The 15,714-nt window shown below is 41.4% G+C and overlaps 1 protein-coding gene across 5 annotated transcripts; it reads right to left on the bottom strand.

Moving 5' to 3' along the window:
- Positions 1-549: 549 nt before the first annotated feature.
- Positions 550-15,710, bottom strand: usp48 (ubiquitin specific peptidase 48). 5 transcript variants are annotated; one of them, XM_017450422.3, is made up of 28 exons: positions 15,693-15,710; positions 12,904-13,053; positions 11,325-11,445; positions 10,009-10,150; positions 9,494-9,621; positions 9,197-9,321; positions 8,585-8,693; positions 8,181-8,314; positions 7,254-7,336; positions 6,976-7,155; positions 6,749-6,883; positions 6,477-6,626; positions 6,178-6,378; positions 5,967-6,081; positions 5,699-5,838; positions 5,031-5,102; positions 4,722-4,846; positions 4,254-4,376; positions 3,974-4,035; positions 3,673-3,783; positions 3,380-3,510; positions 3,090-3,196; positions 2,767-2,871; positions 2,371-2,577; positions 2,153-2,278; positions 1,975-2,023; positions 1,743-1,769; positions 550-689 (listed from the first exon to the last, which is right to left on the bottom strand). In XM_017450422.3, exons 2-28 carry the CDS (start codon positions 13,050-13,052, stop codon positions 667-669), a joined length of 3,180 nt encoding a protein of 1,059 aa, XP_017305911.1. In that variant the 5' UTR covers position 13,053; positions 15,693-15,710; the 3' UTR covers positions 550-666. The 5 variants fall into 5 exon arrangements, with proteins under 5 accessions (XP_017305911.1, XP_017305907.1, XP_017305908.1 ...); XM_017450418.3 differs by lacking the exon at positions 15,693-15,710 and adding an exon at positions 13,674-13,744; XM_017450419.3 differs by lacking the exon at positions 15,693-15,710 and adding an exon at positions 13,674-13,743 and having other exon boundaries at positions 12,919-13,053.
- Between the last annotated feature and the right edge of the window lie 4 nt (positions 15,711-15,714).

Below are 15,714 nucleotides of genomic sequence, written 5' to 3'. Positions count from 1 at the left end.
CCCCCCCCCCCCCCCCCCCCGCCCCGCCCCGTCCCGCCCCGCCCCGTCCCGTCCCACCCCAATTTAAGAAATTATTCTTCCATGTCGCTCCACAGACTTTTACTGAAGTGTGATTTTTTTTGGTGGGGGAAAAAAAAAAAGTTGTTTTTTTTGTTTGTTTGTTTTTTCAGTCGTAGCTACACAGACATTTTTAATATTGAAGTTGCTCATGCATTCTTGATGAATATCTGAGAGACAAGGAAGTGTGTGACCATGTGACTGCTGAATGAAATTTTCTCTGGAAGCTTTTACGGAAAGTAAAATGTCAAGGGCGGCTAAACGTCGATCCGATCCGTCGTCTCAAGATAATATGATACCGCCACGAAGAACAAAGAAGCTGTTATGTAAAGGTCTCGACTCGTATCTGTTCACAGTCATGGCGTGCACTTACAGAATGCATCAACAGCTTGAAATATTAAAAGCCAACACACGATTATTTTTTTCTTCTTCTCAAAGCAAAGACAGACAACTTTAAAGGAATTTGCAACTTTAAGTTACAAGGCAACCAAAAATGTAAAATACCAGACTTTATTCTCTCAGTCAACTTCTCGGTCTAATTCAAGCTTTTTTTTGTTGTTGTTATTTCACACGGATGCTGTCGGTGTTCCTCCACATCCAGAGCCTCCATCAGTGTCCTAGTAGTCCAGTACCTAAAGATTTAAAGATGTCTGTTAATAGACAAGTCAAACGGTTCCTAATGGTGTCTGTTTGTGGTTCGCAGAACAATCAGGGTGCATCTCAATCAGCTCCCTAGGTGGTGAATCTTTATACGGTGTACACGAGTTGCGGAACGGGTAAGGACCCTGGCTCACTACAGGTTGGGACACTGGTGACTCAATTTCCGGCGACACGACTAAGAATACTAATTATTACACCTAATGGAATTCTCGCGTTGGAAAACGTCACCACTGGCATTTATCAACAACAGGCAGGACTGATATCTTTGACATTATGTGTCATAAATTTTCCAAGCAGGAAAATCACTTAAAAGTAATTAGATCCAAACAAACCGTGTATACAACCTCAAATATCGCTAACGAAAGCAATAATTTGAGAGTTACGACAACAAGCTACTTACATTTGTAGACTGAATGTAATCTATTTTTTTCGAGCTGAGAGGTTTCAGAAAATATGACGTCATATTCAGTAATACTGTACATACAGAGCATCGACGCTCCCTGGTTTTTGGGACGCACTGTGGGTTTTTTTAAGGGAGCGGATGTTCTGGTGCACTGGAAGGATTTGGCGATTGTGACAGCCCTTAAAATGGTCGACTGTGCCCTGACTACTGAACTAAGGAACTGATTGAGACACACCCTTAGTCTAAGATTGGAATGAGGAGACTCATTAGTCTTAGGTACTGCAGCTGACATGATCAGAAGCCATCGAGCCTGCACAGGGGAAGTTAAACAGAGAACCCTTGTGCCACATGTTTGTTGGGTCGTATAGAATAAAACGTCAAGTACATTACCGTTACGTTTAATAACAGTAAATTACATTCATTCGTCTACAGTAAGCACTTTATCCTGGTCAAGGTCGTGTCGGTTTCGGAGCCAATCCCAGGAATACATATACAGGTATTGAACGCCAGACTGTTGTAGGGCACCATGCACACACTGATTCACACCTAGGAGCAATTTAGAGTAGCCAATCCACTTAAAGGCGTGTTTTTGGGAGGTGGGAGGCATGAAACGGTTTCCTACCTTTAAATCCTTCTTCAGGCAAACAGACTGGGGTGGGGTGGTGTGGGTGGGGATAAACAGAAAAAGCAAACATTTAATCTCACACAAACGTATAGAAATGTGTAGTAAAGATAACAGTATAGCCAATATCTCAATATATCATAATAAGGTATGGAATATTCAACAATATTCAGTATCGGATATCATCTTGCATTAAGGAATGTGTTTATTTGGACATATTAAGAGTGCTTACCTTGGTACGCATCGTCCATAGCTGCGTAATCTGCAATTGGCTCATCAGCCTATAGCACAAAACAGGGGTCACGTATAAGCCAAGCCTATCACGTCAATTCGCCTGATTTTGAACAACAACAACAAAAAAAAGTAGAGATAAAAAAATTATTTTTTTTAAATCTAGGATACAGTAGTACCTTTAGACATATAACGCTTTCTGGAAAGACTCCAAGGCTTCCTAGCGTGGCCGAGTCGTCGGTTAAAGATCGGCCGTCTATGGACAGGTTTTGGTCGAACGGAGCGACGGAGAAGGCGTGCATGATCTGCGCGATTTAAAGAAAATAAAAGGAGTTAGGACACAACTGCGAAAGCTTCTCGATTCGACACGGAACGCACCAGAGTTAGCGGCGCATACCTGGATCTTGAGTTCCTTCAGGGTCTGGTTGGCGGAGACGATGAGGGCTTTCTCCCCGCGCAGCTTCCTGTGCCGCATGCTCCGCCGAATCCCTGACTTCCCCACAGCAGGAGCGGAGGACGAGGAGGAGGAAGAAGAGGAGGAGGAAGAGATGGCGACGGCAGGACTCGCCTCGTTCAGCTTCTGCCGCTTCGCTCCGTCCTCAGACTGCGGTACGGAAAGACAAGGGGGACATCATTTATTAAAGCTGCTGTATTAAAGCTTCAGCACCATCGATGAGTCTGTACACAAAAGGTCACTCCTCATTAGATCTGAGTTGCAAACTGCCACTTTAATGAGGTGGAGTTTTTTTCGGGGTTTTTTTTGGTTTTGTTTAAGGAGGTTCAGTCAGGTTACCTGATTGAAGTCAGGGTCTTTTTCTCCTTCTATTTTGGGCTCTTCTCTCTCATCCTCTGCTTCAGATCCACTCATACTGAACTCAGGAGCAGCCTCTTTAATCATCTACACAGAAAAGGGGGGGGGGGGGGGGGGGGGGGGGTCAGAAACGTAGAGGAAGGCAGAAACGTAGAGGAAAAAAGAAAGAAAGAATTACAGAAGAAGACTGTGAAACATCTATAATGTCGCAGTGGACATTAGAGACAGAGACTCCAGAGGGAAGCTGAAGAAGTAACACAGACATGCTCAAGGTTAAATTTGCCGTTTAGAACATTAAAGCTGACCTTCTTGCTGTCGATGACTTTGCGTACGTAAACGGTGGCCTGTGCGTACTCCCGCAAGTCCCTTTGCTGCTGGAATATGAAGCCCTCGCGGCATTCTCGACACAGCTCTGACAAAAACACATCACTGTATATTACATCACACACCTGACTCATTAAAGCATTGCTTCTCTTTCTCGATCATGGACAGCCACCGAACTCCACAGTGTAGCGATTTCCCCTGGTCTAATACACACGACTGACGTCAACGACCAATTATCTAGCAGTCGAGCAATTAATCAGGCTGTGTTTACCAGGCTGGGTGTGGTACTGCACATTCCCGTTGTCTTGCGCTGGATCGCGGATCCTGCATATAGAGATGGTTTGGTCCACCAAGAACAGCCTGCAGATCACCTCCCATTCAGCAGGCCAGAGCAGAGCTACACTGTGCAACGACAAACACACACACACCACACACACAAAAACACACACATGCACACGCGCACACACGAGGACATTCTTAAAACCATGGGATCAAAAGTAGACTGAACCACATTCTAACATATTTAAAGGAAAGTCAAGCCACGCTCTGTAAGAAGTTACTCACTGCTGGGCATCTCCCTGAAGCAAGGAGTCGTAGGTGAACATGAAGCCACCATGAGGGCACAGCAGGATGCTGTTTCCAATGCTGGACACCGGGTTCGACTTGGCTGGCTTCCTGTGATGTGTTGTGTGCGTGTGCGTGTGTGTGTGTGGGGTAATGAAAATGGTGGAAAGGGTAAATATATATTGTTTTAGCCATTAGAGCAATCAGGAAACATTTACCAGCTCACTAAGCATGTCACTTATTCATTTCATAAACGTTTCATTTAAAACAACAGAGTGATGCATGTAAAATATGAATCCACCTGATAAACTTCCTCCACTCCTCAACGAAGAACAACGGCACGATGTACAGAATATCGGCGTCCTGCAAACACGCAGATAGACAGCAGTTAGGACATGGGAATAAATACGGTGGGAAGACACATGCCTCTGTCGCTCATTTCTGAAACATTTCATATACACTACCGGTCAAAGATTTAGACACACTCATTCTCATTCTGTGGGGGATAGGGTCCGCAGAATCGTAAAATTGTGAAAGCGGGACTCGTTGTGAAGAAGAAGAAGAAGAAAAAAAGCTCATACCTGAGGCCACTTTTGCAGTGAAGGACGATTCTTCTCATGGAAAAGATTGAGGAGAGAGCTCTTTTGCTCGTTGGCCATCATTCGATTTAGAGCCTCATTCTCTTTACCCTCCCTCTCCAACCTCTAAGAAACAAACAAACAAACACATTGTTTTCAGTGCTGCGACTGAGCTTAGGTGAAGCGGAAAGTGCTGAATCAACGAGTCATGTTTTTGTGTCTGCAGTTCCTGAATGAAGAACAATCAAAATGTCGTCGTATCTCCGTTTTAAAACGACACTAAACAATATGGGATATTGTTAAGGACAGCGGCAACTTAATACAAATGCAAATGTTCTTGTTGTTAATAAATAAAATACATTTAGGCTAGCTTGATCACGGCTAATATTTGGAAAAAAACAGTAAATGAGATAATCAGAGCTATTTTGCTGTGTGTAGTGATAACGTGTGTGTGTGTGTGTGTGTGTGTACCATGCACTGCTGGCAGGGATCCTGTTGCTGTGTGAACTCTGGCGCATTGGAGAAATAAACCTTCAGCCTGCTCCATACCTCGCCCGTGACCAGCCGTCTCTCACTCTCCTGAATACTCAGACCGCCTGGAGGGGAAACAAAGGGGTCACCCACACACACACACACACACACCCACCCACACACACACACACACACACACACACACACACACACCAGGTGCAGTGCTGTTCTCAATATCCAGGCATACACATATGTCTATTGTGAACAAGTTATACAGGTGTTATGAATGTTTCATAAAAAACGACTGACCGTGAGAGCAGACAATGTCTTCGTTAAAACTCTTCATCTCGTCGTCATCCCGGTCGTTCTCCTTCACGCCGTCTGTTTATAGAGACAGGAAGACGACAATCCTATAAGTACCAAACGCGCACGCACACACACTACAACGGTGAACGTTAGCGACACGGACTTTTGTCATTTTTTATGTAACTCTAATCAAGCGTATAGAGACGTGAAGAGTCGACGTTTTTCATGACGAACGAGCGCAGGAAGTAGCTAACTAGTTTGTCGTGCGTTTTCCATCGCCTCGTTGTGTTTTAACAATTTATTTCCATTCGCTCTCAGAAGGTTAACAGAAGAAAGATTTCATGCCCTGTATCGTTATGCCTTGCATCGTTAGTTTAAATCTTCTAAAACGTATAATGTAGCCATTTTCTTTTTCCTTTTTTGCTGTGTTGGTCAGCATAAGCCATGATGCAAATGCACACATGCAGAAGGTATGCAAAACAATCCAACTGTGAAACTAGATTTACAAGTTAATACAGAGATTATTTTTTATTTTTAACAGTTTATGGAGATTAGCCCGGACTGATTAGCTTACTGTATTCTGGTACTGAGTTCCTGAGTTAAGCCATCAGCTTTATTACTCTGCAGCTAAATATCACCTGGCTAGTCTCGAGACCGTGCAACCACGTTACCTTTTACACCTGTGGAATTTTCCCCGTTTGTTTTGCAGTCGCTGTGTTTGGTCTCCTCTTCATCCTCCTCCAGCTGCTCCAGAGCCAGCTGCCTCCACTGCCTCAGAGACGCCTTCCCGATCCAGAAACCCTGTTCGTTGCTAACACACGGCACCCGAAATTCGATCGGACTAATGCGCAAAGCTTGCTCGAACATCCAGTGATTGCATTTCAATCTGATCACAAACGACATTCGAAAAACAGACTCGGACACAAGACGTAGCGCTACCTTTTCAGCTGAGCCTTGGCGAGGTTGGTCACCTCTCTGTAGTCTTCATTGAGCTGGTTTTTAAGCCTCAGGACACGGCACCGTTGGGTTACACACTCTCTACACAGGAACGATCCTATGCAGATGTGGAACGATTATAAAATCACGCAGTCACAGGGTGAAAAGAAGAAGAAGAAAAAAAGTGATTTGTATATACACGAGTCATCCTTACCGTCTATTCTAGGTCCTCCACCGTAGCGACTAAACAGGATCTGAGCAGCACTGTGGGAAATGCGTTTGGCCTCGCTCAGGCGGTCTGGGTGCAACTTTCCATGCGCACACAGGAAGTGGCAGTTGTCAATCTCTTTGATGGCTGTCGAGTCATCCAGCCACTTTTTCAGCCACTCCACAGGGACAAACTCATACGGCTCACCTACAAGGGCATTACAATAATCCATAATAATCATCACAAGTTAATGCACTACCTCTGTTTATCAAGTTTTTCTTCTACATTAATAAATCAATAAATACCCTCTCGTGGAGGTAACAGCTCATAGAGCTCTTTGACCTCCACGTGTTTGGCTTTGCCCTTGTCCACGCTCTGCTTCCTCATATCCGCCATCTCGTTGCACCACTCCTCAAACTTCTTGTTGTCCTGGTCCACAAGCCTCTGGAGGACGGCTGTAAAAAAAAATTATATATATATATATATATATATATATATAAAAACACACAGATGGAAAAATAAAAGGGAAAAAATCTTTTCTTTAAATTGAGTTGATATGCATAACCCCTGGTCATACCTGGCACCTCCACGCTGGCCTGGGTTTGGTCCACCTGCTCTTCCTGAAGTTTATACACCAACATATAGGCATTTCTCGAACAGTGAAAGCCTTTGCTATATTTAGGCTTCCGGCTCTGTGACTTCACAGTTTCAGCTGACAGACAACAACAACAAGAAAAAGTTTGAAGTGCGCAATCGTATTACGCGTTCTCAATCAATTGTTAAAGTCAGCGCTCTGCCGTTTACCCAGGTCCTCCTCGATGCCCAGCTGGAGCTTCTTGCCCTCCATTTTCTCAATCTCCTCATCGTTGAACTTGTACCAGTCGTTGGTGCAAGCGTCTCGTACGTGAGCGATGTAGTGGCCGGAGTAGGCGCTGACGCCACGGTGAATCAGCACGGCGCTCAGCTCGTATGTACACTTCTCCTCTAGGGAGGGGGGAAAAACACACACAAAAAAAACCCAAACTAATTCACTAAACGACATTCGATTTAATTTCAATCCGTCTGTGTGGGGAGGGGAATACCTTTTTCTTCCATAAACGGGCTCATGTCAAGGACTTCTGGAAAACTAATGTAAGTGTTTAGCTTCTTCTTGTGACTGGACTGCCTAGAAACAGAAGAAGAAAAAAAAACAACAACCATCCAGCATGTTATTCAAAGCAATCCTCTTCTGAATAAAACAAAAAAATCCTCACGAGCATTATAGGCTGTCCTATGCTTCCAAACATCTTACGTGAATCAAATCCAAGATTATAAATAACATCCTGTTTTTAGAAGATTTCATCACCCATTTCGAGCTTTACATTTCCATTTCCTATCGGTGTACGAATTCTGTTTCTTTCCACAATTGCTTAAAATTATTTATTTATTTTTTAAATGATCGGTCAATAAAACAACACGATCTCAAGTTTGAAATTAATAAGAAACATCAAACGGTTTAACAATCGTATCTGGTGTATTGCAATCCTGTAACAGGATAATACCGGATACGCTGATTATCATCACGATGTTGCCACTTTTTACAGCTTGTATTCTACTGCTGTGTTTCTCAATCTCGCGATCCTGCACTATATTAGTGCTTCCCCTGCTCCCAAATCACCTGATTCAACTTATCAGCTAATTACCAAGCCTGAACTGCATGAGGTAGAGAAGAAAAGCACCAGGTAATCCTATGCAAGGACCAGAATTGAGAAACGATGTTCTAATGATGCAAGGTCATCTAAAATATAGAGTATGTAATAAATTATCTATGATATCTATGATTGCATGACAGAAATCTATTCCCGTTATGATAGGGAACTACGAACCAGTAACTATGAATAAGTTAAGTTAAAGAGTGTGGTTTTATGTTTTAGTAAAAATCTACACATGAGCATAAATGCGCTGTAATGAGTTTAATTTAACATTATTAATAAGAAATTTTTTGACACGTCCAGGCTCGGTAAACTCACCTATCAAACACAAAGCGCATGAGCTGAAGGTTGAGAGTCCGCGGCAGGCTGTGGAGCTTAATCCGACGCGTGGCGCATTGCTTGCTCTGACAGCTCTCGCAGAAGTAGCGGTTATCCCCGTCTAATTTCTCCTCCTGAACAACACCAGAGAAACAACAAGGGCACGTCAGCCTCATATCACATCACATCATTCTCAAATCTCAAAAATCGACGGTCTAAGGGTGTCCTAGTTGTTTAAATAATTAATAAATAAATGTTAAAAAAAGCAGAGATCAGGATGCAACTGAATGAGCGGTGAAATTTTTATAACAATCACTCTCAAACGCTTTAATATTTTTTAAAACAATTTTTTATCTTGTTCGTAGGGTGCGGTCTGGAGACATTACGAGGCAAAGAAGGGTTACCTTGAGGAACTCGGTGACGCACTCTGTCAGGTTTTTGTGCCCTTGTATATTGAGCTCCAGCTCGTAAAACCGAGACGGTAAAGCAGACGATCGTCCGCACTGGTTACACCTGTCTCAGGAACATAAATCGATCGAAGACGTCATACGTTAATAAAAGCGTAATAACAAAGTGTAATAACGTTTAAAAAAAATATTTAAAAAAACCCTGTGTATTTCTTTCTTTATTAAAACATTTCTTTACGAACATTGCTCACATGAACACAAATCCCAGTGAGACAGTAATCCTACTTTTGATCAAACAGACACGTACAGCGCTTCGCGAGTACAAAAAGAACGCTGTAAAAGTTCAAGCAGGCACCAACACTAATATTAAAGCGCATAAACTCAGACATTTGACTTTATAAAATCCACCAATAAAGAGTGCTTTATCCCAGGGGATCCCTAGCGTCTCAAATTCTTCCCAAGTAAAGAACGTTCTACGGTTTTTAACATTATTTAGGTGTAACTACTATTTAAAAAAAAGACACTCCCACTTGCCAACAGTCGACAGGCGATATACTTAATATATATATTTCCGCTCTGTGTCATGAACGAGAATGTTAAGAAGCTTACACGGTAACGTAAGAAAACTGTCCACAGAACTGCTGCTGAATCACGTTTTGGAGGTTTGGATCTTTCTGCTTGGACAGAGTGTCTTCCAGGAGCGAAAGGAAGAGTTTGGAAAATTCCTGCGCATCCTAAAATGAGAAATTAGAAGAAGATTGCGGTTAATTAGGAAAACAAAGATTGAAACATGTCAGATTCAATTACGAGCACTGCTCGGGTCTGCAATTAAAGACTGGTAAGGATCAGAGCCACGGTTTATACGCCAGACAAATCGTGTTTCAAGATGGAGATCGTTAGGTTTACCTGCTGTTGCCCCGTATCGAGTCCCAGCGCCTTCACCAAACCCGAGGGGTCGATGTACCTTCTGTTGCTGTTCTGCAGCAAAGCAAACAGGTACTGCAGGTGTTCGCATATCGTCTTCGGCTCATAATCTGTTGGTTTTAAGCACACAGATGAGAGCGGGATCGTCACGCTACTTTGCCAACGTACGCTTTAACTGGAAAATAATTCCCACAGATCGCTCGGGACAAATGATTTATATCATTATTTAAATGTATACAATAACAATACGGTTATATTCTGAAGCCATAGAATTTGTACTTCTTATATTTCCACCTATAACTATTTTTTTTTTTTTAATGTTTGTTTTTAAATCACAGACCCCCCAGCTGTGCTTCATGGACCACTGGAGGTCCCCAGGTCCTACTCCAAGAACCACTTCTAATCATTTATACTTGCATGATCAGAGTGTTTGCTTTTCTACAAACAGCAGAAGTACAGACTCGTTCAGAGTGCGCAGGTATCGAAAGCCGGTTCACCTGACTCCGTGTTGTGCACCTCAGCTCGAGAGTTGTGACACTGGTAAAGCATCCGGCGCAGCTCCAGGTTGTGGAACCACACCTGGAGGAAAGTGTTCACGTAACACGTGGCGCCGAGATTCGTCAGGCCAACAAACGTGTTCTTGGGGGAGGGGAGGGGGGGGAACAAAAAAAAACAAACAAAAGAGGACAAATTCATTAGAACGTACTGTTAACAATATAATAATTCTACGTTACCTCTGATGTGTTTGGACTGCGTCTTTAAGACAAAAACTACATCAATCACTTCAGAATGTGCTAAATACGGGCTCTGCTTTCTCGAAAAAGTTTGAGAATCCCCTTGATCATCATCATCATCTTCTTTAAAGGTGTCTATCAGAACTGTACCGTAATCTAATACTATTTGAACTTTGGACATTACATATCCAAAGAAAAGAATTCACAGCCCAGGTTGACAGCATTTTTGTAAATGTTTTGCCTAAATGACCCACAGTGTACAAAAAGAGCGTACTGAATAGCACCTGTGGATAAAAAAAATTAATAAATCTAAAAAGTCAGAATTACTAAACTTAACACTAGAAATACCACGTCATGTTCCGCATTTATCTTTCTGTTAATATCAGCGCTGTCTGTGGGAATAAAAACGACACCTTAAAATCCAAAAGGTACGTGAATACTACGTGTTTAAATACGCAAAGACGTTTTACACAAATACCAATTTTTTGGCCTATCAGACAGTTTTTAATATAAAATATTTTGTATAAAAAGTCAGATTATGCTGTTTTGTGCTTTGGAGACCCATGATGCACTGAAGAATCTATCATTTTTCCCATTCCTACTACTACTACTACTACTACTACTGATGAACTTCTTTTATAGAGCACTTTTCATGTGGTAGCTATAAGTACTGTACAATCAAGCAGTGACAATTAAACGATAAAAAGCAACGTTCTAACAAAATATAAATATAATACCTGGTAAACGTGCTACACAGCTGTGTGGATTTTACTGCCTTTCTTCAAAAAAGAGAATTGGTACATAAGAGCTGAGTGATCATCTTAGTCCGGTGGAATTCCCCAGGACTCCCGGCTGCCCGTGTTTCAGCTTCAGCATTTTTAGGGAACGTTATGAAAAGTAAACCACATGTGAATCCTAACACGTAACATGCATTCATCTTCAGTAAACGCTTTATCCCGGTTAAGGTTGCGGTGGATCCGGAGTCGATCCCAGGGACCACCTTCGAGGCAATTAAAGTCACCAATCCGCCTAGAAGCATGTTGTTTTTGGGGAGGTGGGATGCCCGAGGATTAACATACCTTGTCTCTTCTTTCAGAGTTTGGGTCGTCGATGTTGTGGAAGGTGTTTTCGTCAATTTCTCCCAGCCACGATTGTTCCCCAATTCCGACTAGACAATTCGGGTTCCCTTTGCAGTTCCTCCTGTGGGACGGGACAGGACGAGATGACGCAGATTACATTTAGTGCCTTTCAAAAGGTGCTGACATGATGCAAAAACAGACGAGATCACGTGAAAAACAAGCAAAGCCAAAGTACAACCGGATAGTAAATAACTACGAATCGGATGTCTGAACGTTCTGCGGCTGCACCGATATTCCAAGCCTAGATGTGGTACAAATCAAAGAAGAAAAACTGTTAAAAACTGATACTGCCATAGGAAATCATCACACACACCACGACAACACAACATACAGTGGATATAAAAAGTCTACACACCCCTGTTAAAATGGCAGGTTTTTGTGACTGGAAAAATAAATAAATAAATCAATCCAACAAAAATCACGTCAGAACTTTTCGCCACCCTTGATGCGAAATTACAACGTACATAAAAATCCAGTGAAAAACTATCAGAAACACTTTTGGGGGAAAACAAACAAACAAAAAAAAAAACTTACAATAACTTATTGCCCAAGTGTGTACACCCTTTTATACCTAGAGATGCGGCTGTATTCAGAATGAACCAATCACATTCAATCTCATGTTCAAAAGTGATCATCATACAGCTCTCATCAATGCAAAGACCTCTGCTAAGAGACCTACGGCAATATGAAAGGAGCTGCAAGAAGAGCTGACAAGTACTGATCACTCTCGGCATGTGACAATCTCTCGTATTCTTCATGTCTGTGCTATGGGGTAGGATGGCAAGATGGAACCCCTTTCTCACAAAAAAAAAACAAACAAAAAAAACATCCAACCGTAATCTAATCCACCCTAGACCGTGTGGCAAAATATACTGTGATCTGATGAGACCAATTCTGAAAGAACACCATGCCCACGGTGAAGCATTGTGGTGGCAGCATCGTGCTTTAGGGCTGCTGTTCTTCAACCAGAACTGGAGCTTTTTAATCAACGTGGAAGTAATCCTGAACGGCTACAAATACCAGGCGACTGTAATGCAAAAAACTGCTATTTTAACAGGGGTGTGTCTGTGTGTGTAGACATTTTTTAATGCACTGTACCAAGTCAAAAGTTTGCAGGGGAAACAAAGTACACCCAAATACCAATTAGATCCTGTATCATTTAATCAACAGGAGCTATAAACAGTTCCCTCACCCGCCTCTCTTCTTTCTCTCTTAATGTTAACAAGAAAACAACAACAACAACAACTACTACTACTACTACTACTACTACAACTTGTCATTAGAGAGCGAAACAGGAAGACGCAATGTCCTCTGTCCTGAAGACTTTCACGTGGTGGAAAACTTGAATTCGACTGAACTGAATCGAATAGGTGCTGAACCGAATCAGTAGTGAATCGAACTGTATAGGTTTTGTATCGTGTCGTTTGAAAGAAGGAGATTCACACCCAAGCAATAGCAGTGAGCAATGATTGCAATCAAAGCTAATAAATATAATGTAAAATAAATAAATATAATACACCTGAGAGTGCAGTACCTGCATGTCCCCCTCTTACACGCCGGTACGGCAATACGGTACGCCAACTCGATGTGTTCCTGTGTTATGTCCTCTGGTTTCACTATGTCGACCCATCGCCAAGCGGCTTTCTCCAGCTGCAGACGAGGGGCCATTCTGCAAAAACAACACGGCAAAAGAAACCCGAGGCAGTCAGGCAAAGAAACGCTATAAACAGGCGACTTAGTGGAACAAAAAGTGAAAGCTCCGATGCATTAGCCGGCTCGTAGTTTGCATGCTTTACGTAAACTGTGTTAGCTTAGCTAGCTAAGGAAAAATGTCGCAGCAGTTTCTATGTTTTTAATTCAAACACATTTCCAGCAATACAGTTTTAAAAAAATATTATATGGCTAGCTACCCAGTTAACCGACCTTAATGTGTTAACTTTAATTTCTATATATTTTGCTAACTAGCTTAGCATTAGCACCTACAGCTAAAGCTATTTCGGCGGTGTTATTATTATTACTATTGCGCTACGCAGATGGCAAACTAGCCAGCTAGCGAAAAAGCTAACCTAGATACCATGGCTAACGTTAGCAAAACATTACTTAAAAAATGCGCGCGAACCTTGCTTGTATTCACCAGAACAAATCTGCTCAATAGAGATGCTTTAACAATTAAATTTTTTTCCACATTTTATTCAGTTTGTATATTTGTATTTAGCGCCCTTGTCTCTGTTTTTAAATAAATATTTTTCCTTCCTATGTTTCAAACTTGTTTGAGGCGTACGTACTTACGTAGGACGTGTCGTTGCGTCTGACGTCACGCGCATTCCCGGCGCAGAAGCCCTGTCGTCGTGTGCTACTTTACGCGCATGCGCACTCAGTAAAGTCAGCTATACTGGGGTTTTTTTAAATTAATAGCAGAACGTGTTAAATCGATGAAGAGTTCTATTAAAAAGAGTATATTCGTATTCAGAAGGGGAAAAAACAAATCACTCTGAATACCATATAGGTGCTCTTAATTAATCACTAAAGCCCGTCTTTTACATTGCAAAATTTATCAGCCATCAGAGGAAACAGCACCATAGGATCACCACTGGCCAGATTATATTAGGTTATGTTGATGGATGATTCTCATCAAAGCACTGGAGTTTCTATACACCTCAGTATTATATGAAGGCTGTGCAGAGAAGAAACCACTGCCCAAATTAGTTTTATATATATCTGCTCCTCGTGGTTCAATAACGGTCGCTTTACACTGGTGCCTGTCAATACAGCGTTTACAATAAATCCAGTGAAAGCTACTTGACTTCCAAAAAAAATAGAGAGAGAGAAAGAAAGAACAAAAAGAAATGAAACCAAAAAGAGAAGTATAAACACGTACGTGTATATCAACTCTGTATAATTTTTTAATCTACGTCTTATTCAAGATTCAAGATATTGCCACACAACAATGCTTGTTGTGATTGGGTTCAATACATCTTAACAATGAACAATAAACTATATAATAAAATGCAGGACAAAACATGATGCCCAGATGGTGCAGATTTACTGGAACTAGTGATGGCAGTTTGATCGAAGTAGATGTGTAAAGGTAACGAATAGACAATAAATCTATCAGAATTAGGAGTGAAGATTTAGCAGAGTGATGAAGCAGAGTTTGCAGTTTTAGCGGTGCACAAGTTGTCTTATTTCCTAGTGAGTTTCATTTTATGATGCTCCTAATTTCAACGCTAAACCTGGGTTATGAGGCTTCACAGTAGGGTCTGGGTGTCATCCGAGGGCCACGCTTTGAGTGCAGAGCTTCAGTACAAACAAATAGGCCTCCTCAGCACCAGACATTCGGTTTTATAGTGTTAGAGAGTAAAACCAGGAATGTTGAATACAGGGTTACTGCTGACAGTGAAGTTTTTAGTTGGGAAGCACCTCATGAATCTGCTTGTAATCACATATTTACTCTCCTTCACTCACACTCTGTAGCTACATTAAATAAAAAAATGTGTCCTTTTCTTATTCACATTAGTAAATCACTGGTAGGGTTAAAGATTTCATGTGTTAGTTGAATATTTTCCCCCCTCACTTTTATAGGATTGTGATTTAATGGCATTTACCCCAGTGTTGCTATTGAATTCTGGATTCTGATTGGTCAGAAGCAGCTCTGACGGTAGTGGTGCAGGTGCAAATCACAGTTGTTGTTTTTTTTTGTTTGTTTGTTTGTTTTTTTAAAATCTGACACTGCATAAAAAATATGAATGCACCAAAATTAATGTTCTTGTTAAGCATTGACATATCAAAGACTGTAATAATCAGAGAAAAAGATTCTGCTTAGCATTTAGTATATGGAAAATAACTACTATTTTATTTTTTTCATAAAAAAACAAACAAACCTGTGGCATTATGTAAACAAACAGCATTTAAAGCGTTACAATTCTGAAAATGAACGAATGTTTGGTGATTATGAATATAAAATAAATTTGAAAAAATCGACGTCAGTGAAAGTGGAGAATATTTTGATGACACTTTTTGGACATGGACATTTTTGTCCTCTATGGACCCATGTGTTACTTTCTTAAATTGACGCTCAAGGGTTAAAAAGAATGTAAAAGTCTACTTCTGCGCCTGTCCTTCTCCTCTTATGTTGTGACATTAATGCCTTTTTTTTTTTTTTTTTTTTTTTTTTTTTTTTACATGGATCCGTCATGTCAAGCAATTTATTATTCAATCACGCGCTTTAAGACGCTTTTTTGGGGTTGGCTTTAAAGACCCACGGCTTTAGGATGTGTGTATAAGGATGTGAGTGTGACAGATGGTTACCACAGTTTCCACACTGAGGATG

Source organism: Ictalurus punctatus, chromosome 21 (assembly GCF_001660625.3).
Source record: "Ictalurus punctatus breed USDA103 chromosome 21, Coco_2.0, whole genome shotgun sequence".
NCBI classification, from domain to species: Eukaryota; Metazoa; Chordata; class Actinopteri; order Siluriformes; family Ictaluridae; genus Ictalurus; species Ictalurus punctatus.
Note: the sequence above shows the minus strand (reverse complement) of the source record. Positions and strands in the feature narration are given on the sequence as shown.

Bases quoted from the DNA above. Each gene is read 5' to 3' on its own strand.
- usp48 (XM_017450418.3), bottom strand. From the start codon at position 13,708: ATGCGCGTGACGTCAGACGCAACGACACGTCCTAC. The intron at 10,151-11,324 runs GTATGTTAATCC...CCCTCCCCCAAG, and splicing joins ACTCTGAAAGAAGAGACAAG to AACACGTTTGTTGGCCTGAC. The intron at 2,578-2,766 runs GTAACCTGACTG...TCCGTACCGCAG, and splicing joins AAGACCCTGACTTCAATCAG to TCTGAGGACGGAGCGAAGCG.